The 27,067-nt window shown below is 33.3% G+C and overlaps 4 protein-coding genes and 2 long non-coding RNA genes across 10 annotated transcripts; 3 read left to right on the top strand and 3 right to left on the bottom strand.

Annotated features, from left to right (window-relative positions):
- Positions 1-1,007: 1,007 nt before the first annotated feature.
- LOC142980305 (uncharacterized) lies at positions 1,008-10,244 on the bottom strand. 5 transcript variants are annotated; one of them, XM_076125684.1, is made up of 8 exons: positions 9,991-10,244; positions 9,832-9,873; positions 9,143-9,284; positions 5,077-5,144; positions 4,500-4,677; positions 3,213-3,395; positions 2,750-2,962; positions 1,008-1,606 (listed from the first exon to the last, which is right to left on the bottom strand). In XM_076125684.1, the coding sequence occupies exons 7-8, from the start codon at positions 2,759-2,761 to the stop codon at positions 1,313-1,315; spliced, it is 306 nt and encodes a 101-aa protein (XP_075981799.1). In that variant the 5' UTR covers positions 2,762-2,962; positions 3,213-3,395; positions 4,500-4,677; positions 5,077-5,144; positions 9,143-9,284; positions 9,832-9,873; positions 9,991-10,244; the 3' UTR covers positions 1,008-1,312. The 5 variants fall into 5 exon arrangements, with proteins under 5 accessions (XP_075981799.1, XP_075981796.1, XP_075981798.1 ...); XM_076125681.1 differs by lacking the exons at positions 4,500-4,677; positions 5,077-5,144 and adding an exon at positions 8,966-9,012; XM_076125683.1 differs by lacking the exon at positions 5,077-5,144.
- LOC142980308 (uncharacterized) lies at positions 6,538-7,958 on the top strand. The gene is made up of 2 exons (XR_012959864.1): positions 6,538-6,796; positions 7,223-7,958. It is a non-coding gene; the product is annotated as an uncharacterized LOC142980308 (long non-coding RNA).
- LOC142980306 (uncharacterized) lies at positions 9,406-10,934 on the top strand. The gene is made up of 2 exons (XM_076125687.1): positions 9,406-9,782; positions 10,490-10,934. The coding sequence occupies exons 1-2, from the start codon at positions 9,750-9,752 to the stop codon at positions 10,697-10,699; spliced, it is 243 nt and encodes an 80-aa protein (XP_075981802.1). The 5' UTR covers positions 9,406-9,749; the 3' UTR covers positions 10,700-10,934.
- Positions 10,935-11,041: 107 nt separating this feature from the next.
- Positions 11,042-12,270, bottom strand: LOC142980291 (uncharacterized). The gene is made up of 2 exons (XM_076125662.1): positions 11,724-12,270; positions 11,042-11,544 (listed from the first exon to the last, which is right to left on the bottom strand). Exons 1-2 carry the CDS (start codon positions 11,763-11,765, stop codon positions 11,185-11,187), a joined length of 402 nt encoding a protein of 133 aa, XP_075981777.1. The 5' UTR covers positions 11,766-12,270; the 3' UTR covers positions 11,042-11,184.
- A 2,905-nt stretch (positions 12,271-15,175) lies between these two features.
- Positions 15,176-16,954, bottom strand: LOC142980307 (uncharacterized). The gene is made up of 5 exons (XR_012959863.1): positions 16,880-16,954; positions 16,592-16,609; positions 16,417-16,443; positions 15,948-15,971; positions 15,176-15,322 (listed from the first exon to the last, which is right to left on the bottom strand). It is a non-coding gene; the product is annotated as an uncharacterized LOC142980307 (long non-coding RNA).
- A 5,101-nt stretch (positions 16,955-22,055) lies between these two features.
- On the top strand, positions 22,056-24,023 carry LOC142980297 (allergen Tha p 1-like). The gene is made up of 3 exons (XM_076125670.1): positions 22,056-22,213; positions 22,518-22,713; positions 23,228-24,023. The coding sequence occupies exons 2-3, from the start codon at positions 22,524-22,526 to the stop codon at positions 23,413-23,415; spliced, it is 378 nt and encodes a 125-aa protein (XP_075981785.1). The 5' UTR covers positions 22,056-22,213; positions 22,518-22,523; the 3' UTR covers positions 23,416-24,023.
- Positions 24,024-27,067: the final 3,044 nt, after the last annotated feature.

The raw sequence follows: 27,067 nt of genomic DNA, 5'->3' as shown, positions 1-27,067 counted from the left end.
GGTTTTTTCATCTTTCATTTACATTAGAATGTAGCTGATGATTAACTGTTTGCATAAGACTAATAGTTTGTCAAAACGAGTTATAGGTAATTATTATAATGCTATCTATTGTATGTGATTGCATCCGCATTGGTTCAATTCTCGTGATCTTACATGAAACTTAAGCTTTACTTTATGAAAATTAAAAACACTTTCAAAATAAAAGTGGTTACTCCAGAAATCTTAAAGTTAGGCAGGTACAAAGTTTACTTCTTTTTGGTGTTAGATTACTAGGTACTATTAAATATTGTGTTTCATCGTTTCGCTTTCTATTTTTATTAGTTGAATTGGAAGGAAATAGGGTTAAAAAATAAATACAAAATGCATGTAATTTATCAGTTAAACACAATTTTTAGTTAGATATCTCCATGGGAGGTATGTTTTATTTTTCACCGCCTGATTTTAAATGATAGCAGCTTGTCGCGCATACACAATAATAATATGTTGTATGGCAGATATATCCGATGAAAAATTCTTATTCCTATCAGAGATTGGAGAAATAACTGTAAATTACTTATTTACATTTTGCTGTCATTGCAGTACTGTAGTTTTATAAACAGAAATTATTGGTAGTAAATACCCTTTACTAATCAGGCATTTCTCCATTAAAAAGCGTGTCAAGAACTGTAAAGATTATTGAACAAATTTTCAATAATTTTAAAGGTCTGAGAAAACGAAGTCGTAAAGATGATCGCCGTTCATTTTACTTTACATCAAAAGATGTAGTTTTTATTAAGGTAGTGTAGGTATTGTAATAAATACTGTCAACATTGCGTGATTAATCAGAGGTCATTGACCACATTTTTTGTGGAATGACAAAGTTGATTTTAAAGTATATAAGTAGCGTTTCTTTACAGGGCTCTGGCAAAAACTGTTTAACAATAGAAGGTAAAAAATGAATCGATAAAATCAATTACCAATAATTTTATTTCTACAATCCACACATTAAAATGCATTCGCTACGATACTTGAACATGGCACTCTATTAATGAACAGTGAATTAGTGTTAAAAATACTGGCTGCTTTATAAAGTAATACTTTAATACTTGTGGTTACGGTTTTGGCTAGTCTGCATGCAACTTTTTTTTACTATTATGAATCACTATACATAGTTATTCCTAAAAGTCATCTTGCCTTTGTTACTCCGCAAAAATCAAACATAATTTTGGAAACGGCACATGCCTTATTTTTTAACAACGTGACATATGCCCTTTTCGAAATTTGGAAATCAATATTTTATTACTGTTCGGAAAATCATATGACAAGGCAGTGATTAATGTTTGCCAAGCCAGGGTACATTGCTGATCCAAGCAGTGAAGGTCTGTCCCAGATTACCGAATAAGTCAACATTTGTAGGTAGTTTAATATCTACGGGGAATTTCGAAGGTTTCTTCTCAGGAGTTTCCGAAGGTGTGTCTGGTTTTTTCTCCGGTTCTGTAGGTTCAGGTGCTGGTTCTTCTTTCTTCTCTGGAGCTGGTTCCTCGGTTTCTCGCTTCATGCGCCTGTATGAGGCTGAATGTAAGGAGTCTATCAAGCAGATGAAGAGAAGGATGCTCAGAATCTTTACCTGTAAAAGGAAATTTATTTTTCATATATTTTTCCTTCTTGGCAGGAAAGTTTGTTTGTTATTGTTGAAAAGCAGACAGGTCTGTGTAAAAACATCCTTGTTTTGCGGTTTATTTCATTGGTCTCATGAGGTAGTGGTAGACTTTGCCGTGTACCGGAGTTGAGTAACGTTTTCGGGAGTTTAAATTACTTACTCAAATTTATCTTGAAATTATTAAAATTAAATCGGCAGTTACATACAGTGAGTGAGTTTCTTGCCGTTTCTTCTCATAAACAAAGAGCTTTTCCGAAACGTTATAAAAATAATACATGACTATTTCAAGTACTTTGCATGAAGTTTACGAAGCAAATGATATTTTGAAATTGAATTTTGACTGCCGGTCACAGTCAACACACACAAACAACATAAGTTTTATCAATAGTCATTTCATTGATCGGTTAAAACAATGTGCTGATACAGTTTATTTAAATGATGTTTGTTGAAGACCTGTTATGCTAAAGAAGGTACGTATAGATACCTTTTGGAGGCTCAGATGGGGTCCTATTGTGTGGGCTTAATGCTGCTTGATTATTTCATGCAGTACCGATAAGGCTTAGCAACGTTATAGAAAAAGCATGGTGTTGTTATAAAAACGTGTGCGTGGTGACATAAATGTATGCAAAAAAGGTGATAAAAAAGTTTTCATAAGGAGCATAAGTACCAAATATGTAACTAAATACCATTGGATGTTTAAATAACAAAGTTTTGGAATATACTATTGATAGTGACGAAGCAAACTGTATCGTCGCAATGATTTAATAATGAGCAAAGCCATTAAAGGCGGAATAATATTAGGTCACAATAGATAAATAAACGAATTTTAGAAGAACATTAGACGTTTACCGACGTCTGGTGACTAATTAATAATAATCACTCGTACGATGCCTTTATACTAATAAGACAATTCTATTAAAACTTTATAATTTTGCAAACAAAAAACCTTTATAAAAAAAAAGTGTATTTAGAGAAAACCCCGAAAAACGACACATTAAACAGATACGGATTCGTGTTATTATGAATCTGAGATTTTTAATGTAGCACTAAACTAACTTTTAGTCGTAAGACGCTTCAATGAAAACACTATAATGTTCTTCTTTTACGTACCTTGAAAGCCATGTTGAATTAATAAGAAAATTTTGTGAATGGTTCCTCAGTCTTCCAATTTATATTAATTCCATATCAAGTTTTAAAACATAACAATAACTTTGAACGCATTTATTGATGTAATTGACACATTTTGATAATACAGCTACATGTTTATTCGCAACACAAGGTATTTTGGAGTCAGTAACCCTGTCATTTCCTGTTAAACTGCGCCTGAAAATATCCATTATCGATTCGGAAATCAATTAATTTTGTGTTATCGTTACAGTTTTTTTTACATATTTTACCTCAATTCTGTAAAGCAGGCATTTGCAATTTCAACTTTCCATCTTAAATTCAAAATTGGCTTTAATTCCCTCCTTTTACCAGGTGCACGTATCCTTTCATGTTTGCTCTAGGCCTGAGCTCAGTCTTCTTAATAATAACTTAAATAATACAAGGAAAATCTCTGTTATAATTTTACCTTGCATTGTTTTCTTCTTAGCGTTGCCGTGCCCTCTGCTAACACCACTGTCTACTTCCGTACTGTTAAAGGTTTGTTTACTTAGCGATCCGATTTGATATAGAATAAGCTTACATTTTAACATTTTTGTAAGATTTTATTACACTGCTTTCCGATTTGTAGACTTACCTACTACTTAAATATCTGAAATTAAAGATTTTTATATGTATTTATAATATTTCATATAATATTTCAGATATTGGTGAAGTAAATCACCACTATGAACGTGACATGAGATGCACATAACGAAAACTTGATAATACATACTGAGGAGCGAATACCTATTGTCTTTTCAAATTTCTCAGCAATGAAAGTCACAAAAGGATATTGTTCATTGAATTATGACACGGCACTTATTTCAAGAATTCACCTTTGATTTCAGTTATATAATGTCAGTCAAACATATAAGGTGCCTAAATAAGTTTTCTAATGCTTTACGAACTGTAACTGAATTAATATCCCACTTTTTGCGGTATAATATTATTATAATAAGTTTATTTATGAGTTAGACCGTGTCTTAGTTCTATCGAGTACTTGACAGCAAGATTTAAGTTAAAAATTACTCTTAAGACGTGCTGGAGGCGCTCAATATTTCATAGAATAATTATCTCTAATGGGAGAAAGTGGAGTGTGGCTCACAGATTACTTATACCGTAAAAAGACGTAATCAATCAATTTAATTCTACGTCCTACACATTCAAAATGCGAAATTGAATATTCGTGTCACTTATAATATTACATACATAACGTAAAGATGGACAGAAAATTTACCACAATTTTATTACTGGTAAGTACTTTCCAAATATTTAAAAAAAATCCCAGGTTTTAACGGGTCAGGCTTTTTTGTTGAATGGCCTGATGACGTGTTGGGGACAATCAAAAACAGATGATTGATTGGTTTGAGAGTGTTAGTCAATTGCATAGAGTCGAAATGTCCATATTATACTTCTTTTGAGATTAAAATTTTGATTTAAATTCGTTAATAAAATGTAATGATGGCCTCCGTGGCGCAGTGGTTATGGTAGTCGCCACGCCACTACCATCGCGTATGTTTGCACGACGGACGGACGTCGTGGTTTCGCACACGGGACAATTATTTGTGCGATCCACAATTTCGGGCCTGGTTGTATTTTGTGTCCGTTGCTTGTATGTTTGTAAAAGACCCGTGACACAAGGGCAATTCCAAGTGCTGGAGTTTTGTTTTTAAATAAAAATAGGGAGTTGTGTACAATTAACAAAATAAACTACCTTCTCCTTTGTAAATATTGATAGGATAATATTTTTTGTAATTTTCAGGCCGTCTTAGTGCAGTGGCTATCTTCAGTAGAATCAAGGAAAAGTAACATTTCCGTTTGGTACGACATTATGGACTCGTTCTCTGACATGGGCAGCAACGTAAAAGTCAACTTAGACTTAACAGGAGAAGCTTTCAAACAATATGGAAAAAAGATTAAGAAAGAAGCACAAAGATTTAGCAGTAAAATGAAGATCTTGTTTGAGTGGTACTTGAGCTGAGCATTTCCAAGTTTATGTGGATATAAAAGTCAACCTTGGAATACAATTGGTGTAATATTGAAAGATGAATTATTTATGATGTACAATTTTTAGATATTTGTAATTATTAATGTTGCTTTCAGTTCAAAGTTTGAGTGCAGGTTTGGCGCAGTAGTTAATCCTTTGACCTCCACGGTCGGCTATACTTGACAAATCAGGACGTGTTCACAACTCTATATTTTTGTTGACATTTGTGGGCGAAAGCATCGTGAGCACTTTCTGATTTGTCAAGTATACCCAACCGTGGCGGTCAAAGAGTTAAAGTAGTCACCTCGCCTCGTAAGCCGCCGCGCCGCATCGCACGGGTTCGAATCCCATACATGTCAAATTATTGTGTGACTGAAATAATTAGCTCGTGTTTCATTCTCAGTTTGAATACAAATTTATTAATATCATTTAGAAGAAGATAAATGTTTATTTCGGTGCAATTATTATTGAAACACTTTAATTCGAAAAATTGTGAATGAAGGACAATTAATTTTAACATGTTTTCAGGTGGCTCACATAATACTACAGTAGAATGTATATCGTATGGTATACACCACAGCATAAAGATGAAACTACGGCGAGAGTTGAATGATTTCGAACATTTTATTCAAGAATTACATTTTAACTTTGAACAACGTATACCTGCTGTGTACCTACTACTTTATAGTCTGTCTGACTCAGTACTGCGTATGAATATGCTCAATTGGTGTAATGGTACAATCCCCGAAGGAGGAAAATGAACGCTAAAAGTAATTTAAGCATATCCACTCTGTATGAAAAAAACCCTGTGCAAATCATACTTTAGTTTAAGTACTCACTAGATTAAGAAATTACTTATATATTCAATTAGATTTTTCTATGTCACATGCAGTTACCAATATGTAGAATTTTATAAATAGTTTGTAAAATAATTATTTTTTATAAGTTCGCAGGCGAACATGATTCCTTTTAAGATATATTTGAAAACGTATGCATACGTGTCAGTATAATATAAGTTTTTAGGTTCTGTACATAATAAAGTATGTAAAGTAAATCATTCGTTTTATTTGGATTTAACTATGATCATTTATCACTGCAAAGAATAGTGACTGATGTATTAGGTAATTCATACAGTTATACCCGAAGGTGTCATGTGAAAAATCGATAATGAATCATCATATTATAGCCAAAAATCTATTTCCTTAAAAAAGGGAATCTAACCTTATCATTTAATAAATTTAAATAAAGATAATTTGAACGTGCTTATACTGATCCTTTTTAAGGCTTTGCAGGACGCAGGTGTCCTTTCACTCTGTGAACAACATTCTAAGGTCAGAATCGACGACCCGTTTTAATCGGAGACTAACTGGTTCACTTAAAACGAGAATTAAAACTTATCAATAACACAAATGCAAGATAAAACATTCTGTTGAATGTTATATAAATATTTGTTCTAAATAAACTGTTTTTTACTAAGAGTAGTTACGGGTCTCCTCATGGGAGTGGAAGACACTAAGTACGTGAGATGGAATTTGGTGGTATTGTACATAGAAACATAATTTCATGAGTGCTATACTCGAAGTTGTAGGCAGAGTTGCATGAAATACACCCACGTTTAGCCATTAAAATATACAACACAATAACAGCCATTACTTACTGGGTACGTCACCAAACCCAGGACTACTATTGACAAATATTCTAATGTAAATTAGAGAAGAACAATAAATAGTGCTTTGTCCAGTCTTTGACTAAATATTGCGTGTGAAGTGAAAATGTTGCGTTCAATCAATGAAATGAGAAGAAAATAATCGAAAGAAGTAATCGATTTACTTTTAATCAAACAAGTGTGCAATTGCACGCTGATTTGATTTGATTCGACTATGTTTGCTATTATCATTTGTAGGGAACGTAGAAAAGGAAAAATATATGTGCAATAACTTTTAAGTCTTCTTCTGCAGTTTTTATTGTCATTTAATAAACTTAGATTTGCGATGGATTTTTGGCTCACAATTTTTTTCTGTTTCGTGAGTACTTTGTATTGTGTTATGTATCTGAAAAAAATGTACATATGTGTGGCGTGGCAAAACTAATTGTACTGACATGACTGTAACTATCTTTAAATTGTACTTCTTCGTTGTAGCACTTCTTAAACGTGTCAAATACAAACTAGCTGTTTTGTTATCCACACAACTGGAATTCATGTAACATGTGAGAATTTTTGTGAGACTTCTTCCGAAGCGTCTTGGTAAATTAGTAAATCTCAGCATCAAAGCGTGTTTGTGTGTGAACGTGCTATAACCCAGGTAGCTGGGTGGTGGAGGTCCGATAGGCAGCCGCTCCATTAAAAATACTGGTATCCAGCCGCATCCGGTGAGACTGGAAGACAACTCTAATATAGTTGGAAGAAAGGCTAGGCTGATATAGTTACTGAAAATAGTATCTCATTCTAGATTGTCAACGTGATTGTGTCAGCTGTTCCTTCGGAGCGAACTCCCCACGTCATATCCAAGCGCGATTTCATGGATAGTGTAAAGACCGCGTGGATGGATGTTGTCGTTACCGCTAACAAAGCTGGTGATGCGATCGTAGAGGTATTCAAGCCGAAGACTGCCCCTAAACATGCTGGCTGCTCATGACGCTGTATTGTTCATAGACAGAAAATTTAATCCGTTAAAGTGGTATATTAGGTCGGGGAAAAAGTCTTTTCGCATTATAGTATGTATGAACTTGTAATAAAATCTTTTCTCTACACAAAAAAGGTCGATATTTGGCTACCTCACGAGCTCACCGGAAGAAACCTAATGAACCGTGTACTCATTTGTGATTCTTGAAACCAAGAGATTTTATTACAAGTTCATACATACTAAAATGCGAAAAGACTTTTTCCCCGACGTGATATTTTTTAGCATTTACCAAATCACTTTGTTAAATCTTTAAAACAGAGTTACCGAATGTAAACTGGTAAAAGTTAAAAACTACAGAAAATTTCAAAGTATTTCGGTTTTGTAGCAACAGGGGTTGGTAGAACTTAAAATTTACCGCATTTTGAGCTTATGTTATATTATATCAACATGTAACTATTTAAGTATTCAATCTGTGTTTTTATTGTGATAAAAACTGGTGGCTGTTCGGGTATATTATTTTAATAAGGGTATTTTTTATTACAATAAAATTGTTTTTTATCTACTGGGTTACTGGTAAAATCGACAATACAGCTTAAACCTTTAGAGTATATAACATTTCTTATTGATTTCCTTAAATAAATAAATGAAAAATATTACTAGAATCACACTTTTCCTGTTCATGTTCTTTTCCACTCTTACCTTAACATCAATTTAAAAACATAACATCGTATTCTATATTCTATGAATTCCTCTAAGTCGTAGTTAAATCAGTTGGATGGGGCCTATCCAAAGTATGAAAAATTTAAGATGCCTTTACTTTTTAAATCCTTACAAGTTTTATGAATTTTAACTATAAGTGAAACGAAAATAATTTTGTTTTATTTATATCAGGCGCCCAATTTTTGTTTTGAAATTTCTTTGTAAGTGCAAATCAAGTACGATGTTCAAAATAAAGCTATTATAATATATTATAGTGATGTAGTGTGTTCGTGTGATCGGCTTGTCACCTCCGGAGAACGCCTATTACTCAATTTGAGACGCGCTCAGAGTAGACTGAAATTCTTAAACATTTTGCTTTTTTTATTTAAGTTTCCTTTATTTGTTATGAATAAATATTATTTAGATGGTGTTTTATATAAGCTGTTTAGGCGGGTGTATTTAACTGTTAACATTTTGTAAATAGCAACTGTAACAATATAACTAAATAAAGGGAATTAACTTTTGCCTTAAATGAAAATACCGAATGGAATACCTATAAGCAAAACTTAAATAAGGTAATCAATCAAATAACATGACTATGACTCACAATGAGGTAAATTCGTTGGTATATTCAGTAAAATAAATGTGATATTATGTATGTTCTTTTAACATAGTAATACAGATTTGTTCTGCAGGACACAAATGTCCTTTCACTGTGTAAACAACATGCTAAGGTCAAAATCGACCACCAACTTAAAACGAAAATAAAAACCTAGGAATGGTACAAATACGAGGTAAGGATATTCGATGTTTAATGTTCAGAACTTTTAAACCTTCGCGTCGAATAAGGGAATTACTTAAATATTTTACCTGAAGTTTCGGCGCAAATCACTTTGCTGCCTGAATGTGTTTTGTCCCTAAAAATACATTGGACAAAATTAAATAAAAAAAAGTGATAAAGTGAAATTTAGAAACGGCTTCGCAAATGTGAGACCGTTATCCTTACGATTTCCTTGCCAATAGAAGCTAAGCTTTAAATGCACACACCTGAGTTTTCAATGTGTAGAGGGCCGATTGAGCTCCACGAACCTATGCGTCTTAAATATGCTGCTGTACGTGGGATTAAGACACGAGATCATCTTTGACTGCCGATGTTTTATATTTCTTGGTTAAAAAGAAACTAAATTACCTATAAAGCATAACAATAATATAATTTATCACACGAATCCAAGTTCGTTACACCGACCATATTTGGTCACGGCTGGAAATGTTTTGCGTGCATAATAAAAATGGCAGTAATGAGCCCACAGAAGTAATCGATTTGCTATTACCTAAACAAGAGAGCAATTTGAGTGAAAAATAGTCAAATAAATTCAATTTGTTGGAAGTTTGATATTCAGTGTCTCGGCCCTTGTGCGTCAGTGTATTGTCCCCGGTGATTTTGTCTGCTCGTCTGATTACACACGTGCGTGCAAAAGCGAATTCAGACCTTCCTGTTGATCCTTTGTGCCCATCTGCCCAGTAGGAGCTGATAGCTCGGACGGTCAGCACAACCATTGTTGTTCACAATACATTGGATTACAAAATACTTATACAATACCTATTGAAGTCTATTGAACCGTTTATATTGTTGCTAGAAAAACTCGGAGCTGCGATGGATTTTCGACTGACTATTTTCTTCTGTCTCGTGAGTATATTGTATCGAGTTGTTTTATGTACATTACTGGTATACGTACGTGAAGTGGTGGATGATCTTTTATTGAAATCGTTTTCTGGTGCTATATTGGACAGAAAAAAGGGTCGCCTTAACACCATTATCGAAAACCGCTTACGATTTTAGAAACATCCAAATGTGTGCCCACCCAAACATGTCACGAACCCAATACTTTTATTACCTGAGTAGTAATTTAATAAGTTGAAGGCATTTTGTCATATTATACAGAACAATGAAGCTTGGTCCAGATTCATCTAGTCTATTTCCAACCGGCAGTATAAAATAATGTGACTATATTTAGCTGTGACATCTCTTAAACTTGCCATTCCATTGCCATCTGGTTTGATACAATCTAGCGCTATTGTAACAAGATACAAGCATGTATTTATACATACAAATATTGTGCATACCTGAGGCTGGAGTTCAACTTTAAACAGTATCCTAATATTTTGGCTTCTTCAAACATAATATAATAAGTCCTGTTTTACCCGTAGGTGTAGTCGTAGGTGTGAAAGGGATGAAATACATCTACGTTTTGTCATTAACAATGTTAGATTCATGTAATAGGAGGCATGGCAATAATCTTTATTGCCATTTTGGCCTTTATGGATTTGAAATATCTCAACAATGTAGTATATATCAAAGCGCATTTCGTAGTAATAATTAATTGATCATTCTAGGTTGTTATCGCTATTGTGTCAGCTGTTCCTTCGGAGCAAATCGACGGTATTAGAGCGAAGCGCGATGTCATGGATTCTATGAAGAATGCCTGGAGCGAAATGGTGAAGACTCTCAATGATGCCGGGGATGCTGTCGTACATGTATTCAAACCCACAGAGAAGAGTGTCGTGGATAAAATGGCCGACGGTATAAAGAGTCTCACGCAATAACCAGTTCTACGATATCGGCTAGCAGTTACGTAAAAACGTGTATTAACATATTGCGATATATGTTGCTCACAATATATTATAATATATATATATATTGTCTATACGTTGACTTTTATATTTAAGACTAAAAATCTATGTTGCTATACTGTTATTTTGGCCCGTTTGGCTGTATAATTAATAATTATGGGCATTTTTAATACGATTTCTAAATAAATTTTGAAATATTTTTTAAGTATTTCGGTCGTTTTCAATTATATTTAAATAAGTGCCTTTTTATCGAAGATTCGATAAGAGTAATGCTCAAAACATGATAAGTTGAATTGAGGAAAAATAAACAAAACGTTAAATTATTAACATTTTTATTTGCAACAATAATAAAAAGACTTACAAAAATATAGTTAACGTGCAAAATGCATAGAAACTTTGTTCGACATGAGATGATTCGAGTGCGATTGCACCTAGTTGCGTAAGATATTGATGTTTGTTTACACTTGGCTGTGGTATGGTGCGGGCGAGTCGACCTCGTATATGCCATCTCTGTAGTGCACGTCGGCGTCACCATCGTTCAGTATCTCGAGCAGTTTGTCAGTGCTTGGATGTGAGACCGGCACTGGACTCTCCGGATAATCCGGTCGTTTATCATATTCCTCATCTTTCTGCTTATGTCGTGACGGCAACACAAACACACCAACACTCATGTCCTTCTTCTCTGGTGCACTTTCCTCATTGATATTAAGTATTTGGTTCCTCCGTTGTAAATCTGATATGTTGTGGTGGAAGAACTCTGATTTGTGTTTCTCTCTAACAAACATGCAGTAGGCTATCCATGCGATAACCAGTACAGCCTGTGGACAACGTAAACAAAATACTTAAATGTCAAATCACCCGCCATATTAAATGTTGTGGACAAAAATACAAATAAAAATAAAATTAAACATCACGGATTCAGTGACTTCCGTAACGAAACGTTGGGGTAAATGGTGAAAACATAACGATTAGTTCAGATTATAAAAAAAAGACTTACCAAAACTAGAGCGATGACGAAGCCAGTGATATAGAGAACCATTTTATAAAAAAATACGTTGTATTTTTACGCTGTCGATAACACTTGATAGTGAGACGAGTGTTGCAAACGAGGTTAGATTGGAACAGCCGCGGTGGCGAGCGGTCCCGTCGTCGCATTCAATTAATGTCAGTACGAGCTCCGAGCTCTTTTAGTCCGTGATGTCATTGGGATTGATTGAACCCGCCACAATGAGTACAAAAGGATTTACTTCTATAAAACCAGATGCCAACGTGCAACGTCTTGTTTACAGAAAGAACGCGAGGAAATAGTGCCTTCTACAGGTTATGCGCAGTGACTCTGTTTCGGAATAACCAGACACACATTTTCCTTTATCGTCGTGACGTCTATAATTGATCGGTAAACGAATGAAGTAAAAAATAATGAGTCATTTTCTGAGAAAGACATAGGAGTCTTTCGAATACTTTCACATGTTTATATGTTCCATGTAAACTAATGTCTCACGAAGTGTTTTGTTACTTTAAAGTGAAGAAGAAACAGTACACCCGTCCATCAAGGTGTCCTTTTGTATTGAAATGATAAATAAATAGTTGAGAATATTGATTTTATTCTACGCCTCCCGCATCACGTAGAATGAAGCCGTCAATTAAGAATTTGTAATGTCAGTAATTTAATAGGAAATTAACTTTATTTCGCTTAGCATAAGAGACATTTTTGTTTCAAATAAGTATTAGAAATTGTCAATATTAGGAAACTATGTCAACTTCATACAAAAAGTTACCTTACAAAGAGTCACATAGAGTTCATTTTTCAGTTCCCCAGAGTTAGTTCATACTGGTTTTATCACCTATAGGTCACATTTTAGGTGATAAGCAAGCTTTCACTCAAAGATGTACACAAATAGAATTTAGGAGTGTCACATTTTTCTAACATACTTTTCGGAAACAGGTTTCTTTCCTGCTTTATTTTATGACTGGATCGAGTTTCATGAACAACCTGCCCATATAAACAATAGAGGAACACTTAGATATTTCTTATGTCTCTAATTTGCACATGAAGATCCTTTGTCGTTAGGAGTTGGCCTGGTTTGGTCATTTCTACCTAGGAGTTATTTATTTAAAGCGCCTGCAAATATCCGTAGATCTTAACACGATGTAGTTTGCTTTGAATTTTTTGATAACTTGTTTTATGTGGAGGGATACAAAGTTTTCAAAAATACATTGATTTATAAAAAGAAACTATTTACCTATGAAACAGTCATTCACTATTTTCTAAAAGAAATGCCTAGAAAAGTACCAAAGAATAAAAGTTGTCATTTACACGCCTACATAAAATAAATGTTTAAGCTCCACATACGCATATTGCTATTTAAATCTCGAAATGATTGAGCGTTTTATTACCACCTTATATAGAGTTTACCTTAACATACTTCTACTGAACTAAAACACGTAACACCTTAACCGATTTACTGAGTTTGGTATAAAATCGCTATTACAAAGGCATAATAATAAAATAAAGATAAACAATGAACATATAAAATTTTATAACAATTGTTAGCCAAGATTATTAAAATTTTAGACTTAATTTTGCGAAAAACCCGATCAACTGCAAGTTTTTCTGGGTGTTTTTAAAATGAGTTTATAGATTTTTATAGTCTCTAAATAAATATCAACATTACGAATCTTGGCTTCACCAGCTATATTAGAAAAGAGTAATCCAAGCCTTGTTTTCTACGAAATATCAGTTTCAACTTTTATATAGTTAATAATTTTGACCTACAAGCACGATTTGTTTTCAAAACAGCATTTTGACTTCCACTTATGATCATTTATCGAATAATTTGGTACTGCTCCTCCATAAAAAGACTCTCCTTGTCATAGAATACATTTTTAGCTGAGTCTTGAAAGGTAATAATATGTCGTGTCTCCAAAACAACAAAACAATGTCGTTTAAAACAACATCCTTATTTGACAGTCACATTGACCTCTGTTCTTGACGCAGGTCATTATTATCGAACATTGGTTATTTTTATCTAAGATATAATAATAAACTACTAGAACTATTTTATGAATATGTATATAAGTATAAATAACTCACGATAAAGAATTATTAAACACATATTATTATGTTACGTAATATGTTATTTGTTTATTGTGAAAATAACGATTCAGTAGCAGCTTCGTAGCGGTTTCTTCGTCTACATCATCATCTAATTATAGGCTTTCCTCAAAGGCTAATATTAATATTTAAGCCACTAATTAATTGCATATTGTTAGATAATTGTTAAGTAGAAGAGCGGAGTTTTCCTAATACAAGCAAGTTTCTGTTTTGCACTTATGTAATTGAAATAAATATTTTTAGTTATTTAATTTTTTAATTGATATAAATATTTTTATTTATTTTATTTTTTAATTGAAATAAATATTTTAATATTTTTTTTCTTCCCTGAAGTTCTGCACTTGAACAACTAGGTGAACCCATGACCTAATTGTTCAACTGCAGGGCTTTGAATCCCTTTCAAAAACTGTTCCAAAAAACTTCTTAAACAAGCAGAATTCAGCAGTCACAATATTCACCTAATGCTTGGTATTTACCTTAAAAATTTGATTTTGTGTAAAATACGTATAGCAATTTAATACCCAAATACAACTAAAATTAAAGATCCACAGCGGCGCATGTGACTGAAGAGTGAAGACAGATAGTTTCTAGTTTCAATTCCTGGTTCAGTTATTATAGTGGGTTAGAAATTTTCTAGTAAATACTTCAACTGTTAAAACTGTAGCACATACTACTACATTCTAGCATTATAACACTGTTGTACCAGCCTACAAATAACACATACTCGTAACACCACGTCTACCATCAATTAAAAGTCACGTCTTAATCAATTTATTGTATTCGAATCCTACTAAAAAGAATTTGACGCCTAGACCGTTGAACCGATTTTCATAAAAATTAACATGGACTTATTTATCGTAGGTACTTTTTTCACGCGAGCGTAGCCGCGGGGTTACCTAGTTTCATATAATTTAAATTTGACTACCGAGTGCCTCTGTACCGAGGGAAGATGATACTCGTTAACTGGCCAACGTCAACGCACTTGACCCACTTGTTCAATTGGAGAGGTCAAATGTCACTTATCATATAAAGAATATATCTGTGGCTAGAGTAAAAAAGGGTATAAGTCCGATTTTGTCGAAATCAAGAAATTAGAGTACACTTTTATTCCACTTCTGCATCATTTTTAGTGTAAGTTAACCCCTTTTGCACATTGCTAACTTTCTAATTTTTATAGATAATATACAATATCTGTTTTTACCAAACGACAGATCATTTTTTTCTACATATTTGACATACTTAACTCGCTTATGACAAAATCGGACTTATACCCTTTTTCACTAGATATATATATAGATATACTATCAGAATCAGTAAATTATTGAAACAAAATATCACAATATATACGGTTTATTTACACATATAATCTTAGGTAGAATATAGCAACTTGTAGCGCGATTTATTTAACTTATTAACTAAATATAATTAAATAGGTCTAGATCACTTCGCCCCGTCTCCGTCGCGTGGTTGAATTTGAGGACCTAGAAAAAGAAAGGAATATTATATATTACTGTTGTTAATTTACACGAATTACACATCAATTTTTATAGGAAGTAGAACTAACAATATTATCATGTAACTTTTAAACGTTTGATTTTTTTACTATGAATACAATTATAGAATAACACGCGTTTGAGCGTATTTCAAACACAAATATTAACATTTTGTAGGCGCTGATCAGTTTTCAATACATTTTTTATTGTACACAAGGCAGGCGCCTACGTAAGTTATCTTAGCAATACAGCTAAATTGAAAATGCTCCTGCAGTAAAGTACATAAAACTTACAAATACAGTACAAAACAACTACACCGAAACTAATATTCGCAGAAACGAATGAGGAAGTACTGAGTGGAGGTTTTAAATCTTCATTCATGTTTACTTATTAAGGGGTTGCATTGCGTTATATACGATGTCAAAGCGTTACATTGGGAACTATAACATTTGAGTGTTAATAGCAAATTGCCAAAGAAGCTTGGATCAGTATTTATGTAAGATGGCAATTTATATTAAGATATTTTAAAAGTTATAATTATAATTAGTCATTATACTTAGTTACCAAGTTAAAAGTTATGATACAATAATAATTAATTAGTCATTATAGTTACCTTGTTCTCCGTCAACAACGTTCACTGAAAAATAAAACGACAATTGAGCAACTGCATTTTTGTAAATATGGATGAGAAGGCCGTCTATCAAAGGTCAGTCTAAGCAAATCTTTAAGAATATATTTAATGAGATTTATTTGGATTCGCGATAATATTTGTTCAAAGTAATTAAGCTTTTTAGATGTAAAATAAATATTAACAGAACAGACAAAGTTTTTATGGGTACCGAATGTCACTTTTTAAAGGATTGGATAATGGTTATAAATATTTAAAAACATCGCAATAATTAGTAGTAACTTGTTGCAACATGATTAATTATATTAATGAAATGTAAAATAATGTGTACATAATAACATTATGCTCGTGACTATACAAATGTACATATGAATAAAATCTGAAGTATATTTGAAACTTTGATTTCGATTTTACTTAAAAATAGGAGGTCTAAATAATAAAATTAATTACCTACCTTGATTGTCTCCATCAACGACTTGAACTGAAAAAAACAAAATTAAAACTTCAGGAAGCTGTTTAAAAAGGAAATCCTGAAAATTTTCTGAATTATTTTTATGTTCATTTTATTAGAAAGTTTACATTAAGTTCTAACATTACTTGAAATGAAAATTTTATTATTTTTTACTCACCTCCATCCACAACGTTGACTGAAAGTTAAAAAAATAAGGCATTAGTCACAAATTGCACATAACACTAGCTATAAGTGATTAAAATAATGTATTTCATTATAACAAAGCGATGAGTACTAAGTAGTTATTAGCTAACATTTCCATCGCCGACACTTATGAGCAGGTACAAGGATTATTAAAAAAAAACAAAACTAAACAAAAATTGCTGAGAAAAGGTGATGACAGAAAATCGTTCCTTGATTATATAAAATTATTATGTCCACAAAGTATTATAAAGTTTCTACTCACCTCCATCGACCACTTGCACTGTAAAGAGAAAAAAATGTGCGGTTAGTTACAAGTTATCAGTCCGGTTTAATACTATGTGTAAATTTTTGTCATTAAAATAAATGATAGTTAACTGAAATGAGAAAATTTAAAACTGTTTTCTTAAGTTTTTGGTATTTTTCGCGGTTGGAACGAGGTCGACACTGGGTTGCACTTTAACGAAAGTTGCTTTAAATAAGTCGCTTGGCTTAATGAAATACTCGTCCCATATATTCATATACTTCAACAAAGTCTGATCATTCCTTTCTTCCGGATTGATGTTGTTTTTTTCTACTTTTGTATTAGCAACTATTTGATTTACCACGGTGTTATAGATACTAACCAGAATCTGAAACAAAAAGAAAAGACAAGTTAAAACTTTGTTCATTCAGCTGAAAAATTCTTAAAAACATACCTATATTATGTTCTATAAAACATTTTTCTGACACAAATACTAAATTTTAACAACATAAGTATGGAATACTATATACTTATTTAATAGCCTATGCACATTTCGTATCAGGAAGTTGGATGTAAACTCTAGGATACGTCATCAAAATGTCATTATTATTCCTGTTTCATAAAAACAACTAATAGATGTTATATTTTGATAATAATCTTAAATTAATCTAGCAGCTACGCAACGGACGTATTCCTATAAACTATATAAGAATTTCAGTCACGTTCACGTACCTACTAGCATGTACATATATTATATATGTGTATAATAATATAATGATGATAGAGACTTCATAGTTTCCCATTTTGTAGTTAATAGACAAACCGCAAGTAATCATAGTGATGCAATCACGTAGGTGTCGAGATGCAGATTTTATTAGCATTGCACGTGATGCTAATAGGTAATTTTTAGCTCTTCCTAAAGTAGTCAGACCGCTACATACAAAAATATGTTTGTATGCAGGTGATAAATTTGAATTTTCACATACGAATGCGACTCAGTTTCTGTTTAACTTTTTATCCTCATTGAAGTCACTTTGGAGTTGTTGTTTTATTAAAGAAAACAACACACCTTTGACACTAGGTCTTCAAACTATCTTTAAAGTAAATAGTTACGAAATTAGTTCCCTGGCGTAGTAGTGGAAGCGTAGCAGAGATACAGACTTTCGTATTTGTAATATTAGTTTCCACAATTCCTGGGACAGTAATTTTAAAACAGCCTTTTTTTCGTTGTAAGACCTTTTTTTACCTTGGAAGCCTTTTGTCCGACCGCAAAAGCTATTGTTAGGTCTATTACACTAACACATCCTTATCATAATTGGTGAGCTACCTGATAAAGTGAATAAATCTAACAGATTAACATCTAAAGAGTTGCCGAAAAGACACAATCATATAAACTTCTGGTCACGTACATCATTTTCGTAGATGTGCGTCAAGCGGAGTAAATAACACGTATGTGCTATTATAGCTGGGCTAAATGTTACTAAAATATTTGCTATAAATGAAGTGTGTCTTCTTGCAGTTTATACATCGTTATAAGTAGACATAATGTCTATGTCAAACAACTTGATCAATTTGTATCGTTACATATTTCGCTATAAGTTCGAATTTTGGGTCTAAGAATTGCAGGGCGCAGGCTATTGCGTTTCGATCACAACCGATTGGTATAACAGTCTATCGAAAATCCCTGCACTGCGTCTACGTTCAATTTGCTGTCTAAAACAACTGCCCGTGATCAAATGGTTTGGCAACAAATACTAAATATTATAAAAATAAAATAAGACGATAAAAAACTTACCCTGAGGTTTAGCCACAGCAAGGGTGACCAAAGCCACTAACATGAATATCATCTGAAACACATATGAAAGAGAATTACAAATTAATCACAGAAAAGTACCGAAACGGATAAAATACCTCAAATATATCTGACATTGCTGATGAAATTTTGGTCTAAGTTAACATACAATTTGCCGATTTTAAATATGTAGCTAAGTCAATAAACCCCAGTAGGTAATGAAGCTAAAAATAGGCTTTTTACTACGCTTTCGCTATTATTAGACCTAATTTAACACAAAATGAAACAATTTCCTAGTATTTCCGTCGAATACATATAATTATTAATTATTTAAATTGTACGCACCGCGAACTTCATGATTGTTGTTGAATAGAACTTTTCACTTCCAAATTTCAAGACAAAACTGCCTACCAATTATGGATATAATTCTTTTATACGTACAGATTACCAATATTTATATTTTGAATAGAGCGATAACCTCCGACCGTTTGTGTTGGGTCTAAACTAAACCTCAATTATTATACGGACATGACTGAGACGTTTTTAATTAAGATAACTGGTCTTGTTTTGTCAACTTATCTTAATCGGAGCTTCATGTTCTTTACGTAGCTAATTAGATCGCCGAAATCTATTTCAAGTTATTTTATAAAACGTGTGCAATGGGAAATATATACATATATGTCATATCTGGAGAGATGAAAATATAGCGTTGTTGTCAAACGGCTGAGGTACCAAAAGGTTTAGATGTCTAATTATTTATCAAACTAATGACGTAATACAGAAAGAACAATAACAGGCGCAGGAGAGCTGGAGACACACTGCGAAGAAGGATGAAAGATGCAAAAGAGAATCGTAAAAAGTAAGTACTTATTAATTCATACTTCCATACTAATATTATAAATGCGTAAGTAACTCTGTCTGTCTGTCTGTCTGTTACTCAATCACGCCTAAACTACTGAACCAATTTGCATGAAATTTGGTATGGAGATATTTTGATACCCGAGAAAGGACATAATCTACTTTTTACCCCGGGAAAATGCCGCATTCTCAAGGGAAAATTCAGGTAGCGGTCGAAGTCGCGGGTAAAAGCTAGTAATTTATATAGGAGATATGTTTATTCCAGTAGCATATAAAAGAGTAACTAGGTGACAAATACGACATCGAAAGGTAACTTTACTAAGCAAAATTATGACCAATTATAACCTTTTACCCTTTGCGTTAGGTATGTAACGCAAGTCAAAAACTTATCACCTACTTAACAAAATTAGCATATTTTTATACGATTCTTGGTATTGTTGATAAACATTTCAAGTTGTTGTTTATAGTAGCGTCTATATTGAACCCAAATAATAAAAGTGTAGAAGTATAGTTTTAGCAGGATCTAAGAGTGCTAAAAGCATTAGGAAAGCATATGTCATTTCAAATTTGTACTAGCATTAAGCTAACCAATATTACTTAGCTCCTTAGTCATTGAGTCACCGGTAATAGACTGTTATTTAGCCTATTCCTATAAAAAACTATTCGTTCGAGCAACAAACCGAAATTTAATTTATATGAACAAATTACCATTATTAATAAAAATTCAATGAAACACAATGCTACATTTATAAAAATATTTAAACTTTACAGAACTTACAAGACCCATAAAAAGTAGAGCTTGAAACAGGCTTTCGGGAGCTATCGGTTCGGGTGGAGCCGGAGCATCCATGAACACAGTACTGGGTCCATATTCCATAATAATTTTACCAGCCACAGTTCAAATAATACTCAATACTTCTTTAGCTATTAGTTTATCTATACTCGACAGCGGTAGAACTTTTACTGAACAACTGAAATGCATTCGCTATTCATTACTGTATTACACAATGGGACTAATAACTACCAGGTTTGAGACAATAACGTGTTTATCCACATTTATTTGTTTATATGTTCATGTTATTCATATACAGTTCAAAGAAGTCATCAATCTTCCGTATTCTATTATTGCTGACAACCTATTTATTAATTATTTTTCTTAAGTAGTGAAAAATCACTATTTTACTGATCTAAATGTTCATGAGTTTGATGTGTTTAAGGCAGAAATTATGTAGATACTTGGCCTCAAAGCGTTTTGGCTTAATTTCTTTACATTCTGCACGAGCTGCAGCGTATTTAATTCTGATGAATGTAATTGTCTTGAGTTTACGTAATACACAATTTTCTTTCACCGAATAAGATAATAAGAAAAAGTCTTTCAAACATCTTTTACGCACACATTTCCAGTCTACAGTGCTTTTCGTCACCAATATTTATCCTGGGTCTTCAGAAATCTATTCCACAATAAACGGCTATAAAATCTCGATACTATATTCACCAATCCCTTTAACACGGAATATACTGCCTACATTAAATATTTAATAACAGACTCATAAAAGAACTGCAGTTTCCTGAATCTAATGGTACAATAAACCTCGGTTTTGATGATACTAGTTGCACTTAATTCATTTCCTAATAGCTTCTTGTCCTAACACGTGTAAACTTAGTAAGCCTTGCAATTTTGGTCAGTTCTGTTCAAGGAAGTCTAGGAGGTTTTTTGTTTGGAATACTCCAAAAGCCGTCTGTGTATTTTTTATGTCGTCATGTGTTCAACCTTTGTACTACATTGGTTTGGAGGTTAGTACAAAGGTTACCAAGCAACTTAATATAGGCATGTCCGCGTGTGTTTCAAAGTTCAAGAAAAACCAATAATAGTATAAACAAGCAAATGTTAATAATCAAACAGTCAATCGCTATAACATTCTAGATATTTCTACTTTCAAATGTAATCCTCCAAAAATGTATTAATTATTAAAATGAAAACCACTATCTTGCGGTTTACGGGTGTACATAAACCACAAGATACTGGTTTTATATTAACATATCTCCTGTCTGACACAATTACCTCTAAATATAAAGTGTTTTAGCTAAAATGACATGAGAGTATCACACCCATACATGCGACTGATTGACCTAAGGGGATACTGTAAAGAAGTTGACAGATTAGGATACATATTTATATTGTGTGTTATTGGGTCGCATTTTCACAAGTATCGCAAAAAACGCTAACCGCCCTATAGTAGGAATTGAAATAAAGGTTCCTTATGCATAGCATTACCAATGTTTATTGTATAACCTCTAAGTTTAGCTGGAGGTGTATCAACAAGAGTTCTTAGTTGCAACCGAATATGCGAGTAATCTTAAAGAAATGATATCTAAGATATTCAAGTAAATTATGTTACATAAGTGACATTGCGTTAATCAGACACTGTACCAAAATAGGAAGGAGATGCTAACAGTTAGTACATACAATTATCACGTTCATTCGAATAACGTCGGGCGACAAATCCTCTAAAGTGGAAGTTTGCACGTCTCATTGTCACAACGACGTCGCTCCACCAGGTTATAGTGTGCGTCAGCGCTACATGCCTCTAATGCTGACCAACATGTTTACACTTATTTTTTCTCGTATAAGAACATAATATATAAAGCAACATAGCTGCAGCCATCACAGTAGTGTTAGAACAGGACAGCTTACCACTTCAAATGTAAGTTCCTTGAACATTATCAGCTCGTAACCGGCGTAAAGTATAGACGGATTTATTTGTTTCCGCATAGAAGTGTGATTCAAAATTTTGGTGAAAATATATAACAATTTTTATTTTTGTGAATCGGGACGCCTCTGGCTTTTCTAGTAGCCAATTCGCCAGTAACTTTGTCGTCAGGCTAAAATAAAAAAACCCCGAAATATTGTGCAATTGAAATAATTAATGCTTCAATATAAAGGTCTAAATTAAGATAATAAATAAGGTTTAAAATAATAAAACCTATCTCTTTACGTATTTGTTTCAGTTGACAATGAAATCTATCCTCGTATTATGTGCGCTTATCGCGGTGGTGTACTCCAGGCCTGAGGCTGAGGCTTACGACACCCGTTACGACAACTTCAATGCAAAGGAGCTGGCAGAAAACCTCCGTCTGCTCAAGTCTTATGGAAACTGTTTCATTGACAAAGGACCCTGCACTCCCGAGGGAGCTGCTTTCAAGAGTGAGTAAATATACATATAATAGGATTTTCTTAACTTATGATTTTCCGTTAATGGGCTTTGCGTCCATCACGCTGGTCAAGTACCTACAGGAACACGTATAGGAACCTTAGGTAAATAAATATCATTCTGATGTTATCAGTGATTAAGAGCGTCAAGTATGGACGTATTTGTTAAGTACGGATGCTACGAAAAAGTCGAGGCCGTAGAACCGCTTAAAAAAATTTAGTTGCAGAGAGCTATAAAAGCGTGCATTTTGGTGACAATATGATTAGGCTTAACTTTTATATATTTCTGTATCTAATTACAAAACAATGACTGACTGGTTAATTAGCATTACGTTGTTTTGTTATTTTGATACTGGAAACTAATTTTATGTATATATTATTAGATTCATAAAGTATCAATACATTTTCTTACAAATTAAAAAGTATCAACACAAGTAACATTTACTTTGTCAATTATAAGTATAACATTTATAAAGTAATTAATACTTACTTATTTTGTCATTTACAGAAACCATACCCGATGCTCTCAGGACAAGCTGCTCGAAATGCTCGCCCAAACAGAAGGAATTGATCCGTATCGTTGTCAAGGCCTTCCAGGAGAAACTGCCCGAGACTTGGCAACAGCTGGCCAAGAAAGAGGACCCCAACGGAGAGTTCAAAGAGAGCTTCACCAGGTTTCTACAGGCCTCCGACTAAATAAGACCGTGAAGAATCTATCTGGATAAGAATGGGTAAAAGATAACAAATATGAAACATTTACAGAGAACTATAACCTTAACACCATTTACCGTGTGTCGTGTGACATGCTAAAGCACTTTAAGTTTAATCGTGTAAAAGAAATAGTATTAGCATATTAAGGTAGTCCATCTAGAGCACCCGATCGAATAGCACCTAGCTTTACTCATCTATATCTGACAGATTCTCTTCGTGGACTAGGCTAGGTGCTATTTGAATAGGTGCTCTAGGTAAACTACCTCAGCGTGTTCTAGTGATGTTGATTTTTCATGTGCGAAAAAGACAGCGCTCTATGTACATATAGTGTTGTCCTTTTCTTACTTGTGTTACTTTAGCATGTCTTAAAAGGCTTCTAAACTAAAGTTAAATAGTATTTTATACGTTTATTGATGTTTTTAAAGTATTTGGTTCCTGTGTGTTTCATATTATGTTACCCTTGACCCAACATTGATTGATATTCGATACATATCATGATGCCTCTATGTTGCAACATCACATTAGTTTAAGTATAAACAACATTTTAAATGTTGTACTGTATTATAGTAAAAATAAAAGTATTTTTGTTTAAATATCTACTTTTATTTATTCACTTTTTCTAGCCCTTGTCCAAAATTGTAGAGACCGGTAACAATTGACATTAAAATTTAACTCAGATAAAATTTACAAATACCTACAAAATAAGAATATTTACATTTATTTTAAGATTAGCCAGAGCTATGTTTTCATAACACATATTAAACAACAATATTCCAGATAACAGCATAGTGAGCATAGCACGAATATTATCTTATATCTCGGACGAAGCCGTGGCGGGGCGGTAATAGCTAACCGGGCTTCTTTATCGTACCTAATATGAATATGATGTGTAGCATCACATAATATCTATGCTCTATATCACAAGTTGTTATAAATGGAATAGAATTGCCCTTAATTATTTTCTATCGACGAACTAAACTTGAATCTCTAATAATATCCGCCTAACATATCGCACTAATAATACAATAGGGTTGCAAACCCTTCATGTTGCCTAGAACTGCATTGTGTCGCCGTGATTGGGTTAGCATTCGGTGTATGAGATGCTCCTGATAAATCAACTTGCGACAAAAACCGGTGGAGTTGTTAAGGTAATAATGCATGCTCCATTTATTTCCCTGTAATAATACAAGTTGAAGAGATTAGCTCGTGAGCAAGATTAATTATAAGTTATTCAAACTTTGGACTACGTTCAAAAATAAATTGTTGGCCATCGAGTCATATCAAAATAATAAGAGTAAACAATTTTAATGTGCGGTTAGATTATAAACATTTTGAAAATTATAAGAGCGTGCAATCTCTTAGAGGTTATTTGATTTTTAAATGTGAAGGTCATTAATTCTCAATAATAATTCATACAAGACTTATTAAGTTCTAATATTGTTATAAGTAATTGTCGTCCATCCGTATCATTGGCTGTTTGAGTGTCTGTATCGCTTTCTTTGCATACCCACTCACAGAACAGAGTTTGGCGAAACTTAGTTTGATAAAACTGTAGAATAATACTAAAACCCTTAAATTACATAAAATATCTTCTTACAGAATCTTCTCCTTACCTTAAGGTTAGTGGTCAACCTAGTGTCAAAGTTGTTCAGGCCGCCCGTAGGCCTTTGACGTGGCTTAACGACTGTTAACGAAGACGCTCGGATCAAATACCACTATGCAGTCCCACCCATCTATGGAATGACGGCGCCAAGGTTTGCTTAACCCACAGATCGTATACCGACCGGTGAACGCAACTGGCTATGGGCGCGACCTATAGATCAGCTCTATCTCCCGTGGACCAGCTATATGAAAGACAATTTAAACGATAATATTCTGCTATCATCAATAGCGCCTGTTATTATTTCATCTTTGATTGACGAAGGACAACATGATCGCTGATTGGATTGGCGTCATGAGTCTCTCGAACTAGTTTTACGACATAACAATATGTAAAAAAAAGTAATGGGAAAATTGGTACAGCTTAAAATAGATAGAAGAATTTAATTGCCATGGCTTATGTTGCTAGGTAGATATTTATAGATGAATCAGGCTTTTGAGTCTTTAAGGTTTGTTTCAAAGCTTAATAATAATATGATCACGGTATAAAATACGTTTTACTGGTAGGTAAGGCATAAGTATTCAGAAAACCTCGTAGTTTGGAGCCTTATAATCTGTTTTTTAAACTGAAGTACTTCACTTTTATAGTTATCTAATATTATGTCAAATATTTTTATCTTATATGATCTTTGCACAAAATTAAAATTACTGGATCTAGAATAAACCGTCTTTGAAATTTAAGAAAAAGTAACGGGAAGGATTATTGAAAAGGCATGAGGAAAGGTTTCTTGCCAAGCAGACTGACCACATAATCTTATAAGGTCGTAATAAGTACAAGCTGGCCAGGATATATAGGCGGCGCTACTTTATAAATAAATAGGTTTTCCTTGCCATATTCTTATCGCAATGCTGCAGAGCTGTGCTAATGTGTGGTACTCCTACGCAAAAGTACATAGTTAAGATACCCATCAACGACTTTCAACATAATTGTTGTTGTTTCAGGAGTTTTCGGATTTATACGACACAAAAAAAGAAAATTTATAGCAAAATAACTTTTTAAGCAGTTTACCTTAATCTAGATAGCAATATTTACTAGGAATTTATCAGTTGTGGACTTAGTCAAAGCGACTTCACTCATTTCTAAAAAATATATTAACGAAGACTAAATTACCACAGTGTTTTAGTTTTGTCTACGAAGGCGTGGTTTTAAAAATGCAAAATTATTTATGGAATGAGTCTTTATTTAAACAACAGTAGCTCTATTATCTACTATTATCGGCTACAGACAACTTACCAGCTTGTCATCGTGAAATTTTGTATGAAAATCTGATCAGCGCTTCTGATGAGCGTCGTAGGAACCATTTTGGCAGTTAATTCTAAATGTCAAACTTTCGATACTCGACAGTACCGACTATACAGAATCGTGCTACTGTTGATTACATTGCGGAAATTTCTTTTGAGTCTATCTGAACTTATTTGCAAGAATCTTATTCTTTATACACTCGAAACTACAAGTCGTCAGTAACAGTGTGTTAAGGAAAATAATAAATTCTCAAAAAGTTCCACTTTAGAAAAAACTTGTTAAAATTAACTTTATATGATATACCGAACACGTACGGTACTGGTAATTTAGTGGTCACCTAAATGACATACTCAGAGTATGAGCGCATCCGATATATTTGCGTAACAATAACACAACTATCATTTAATTGTTGGTACGCCTGTATTAAAACATATTTTTGCGAAAAATATAGAAAGGTCATTGACCGGAAAAGTGGTAAAGTGGCGAGCAGTCTACGAAGTAAAGTTTCATATTAATCTTAACAATAGATTTTACTTGATTGTTCATAACACGACGCAAAGGACGTATATATAGCTTTTGTCATGACATAATATAGTTATTATAAGGTTTCTTTGGCATGGTTGATAGACAAGTAAGAGTCGAAGTTAAGAGTTGCTCTACAGAACAAACACTGTCATACCATTTTTAACACTTCTTTTAACGAGTTTAAAAGTGATACCTACTTGTGGAGATGAC

This window comes from Anticarsia gemmatalis, chromosome 17 (assembly GCF_050436995.1).
Source record: "Anticarsia gemmatalis isolate Benzon Research Colony breed Stoneville strain chromosome 17, ilAntGemm2 primary, whole genome shotgun sequence".
NCBI lineage: Eukaryota > Metazoa > Arthropoda > Insecta > Lepidoptera > Erebidae > Anticarsia > Anticarsia gemmatalis.
The sequence above is the reverse complement of the archived record's forward strand: the minus strand, read 5'-3'. Positions and strand labels throughout refer to the sequence as shown.

What these genes read in the sequence shown, in the direction of transcription:
- LOC142980297 (XM_076125670.1), top strand. Translation starts at nt 22,524, where the DNA reads ATGAAATCTATCCTCGTATTATGTGCGCTTATCGCGGTGGTGTACTCC. An exon ending in CGAGGGAGCTGCTTTCAAGA is followed by an intron (nt 22,714 to 23,227) that starts GTGAGTAAATAT and finishes TGTCATTTACAG; the next exon opens with AAACCATACCCGATGCTCTC.
- LOC142980291 (XM_076125662.1), bottom strand. Translation starts at nt 11,765, where the DNA reads ATGGTTCTCTATATCACTGGCTTCGTCATCGCTCTAGTTTTG. An exon ending in TCGTCATCGCTCTAGTTTTG is followed by an intron (nt 11,545 to 11,723) that starts GTAAGTCTTTTT and finishes CGTTGTCCACAG; the next exon opens with GCTGTACTGGTTATCGCATG.
- LOC142980306 (XM_076125687.1), top strand. Translation starts at nt 9,750, where the DNA reads ATGGATTTTCGACTGACTATTTTCTTCTGTCTC. An exon ending in TGACTATTTTCTTCTGTCTC is followed by an intron (nt 9,783 to 10,489) that starts GTGAGTATATTG and finishes TGATCATTCTAG; the next exon opens with GTTGTTATCGCTATTGTGTC.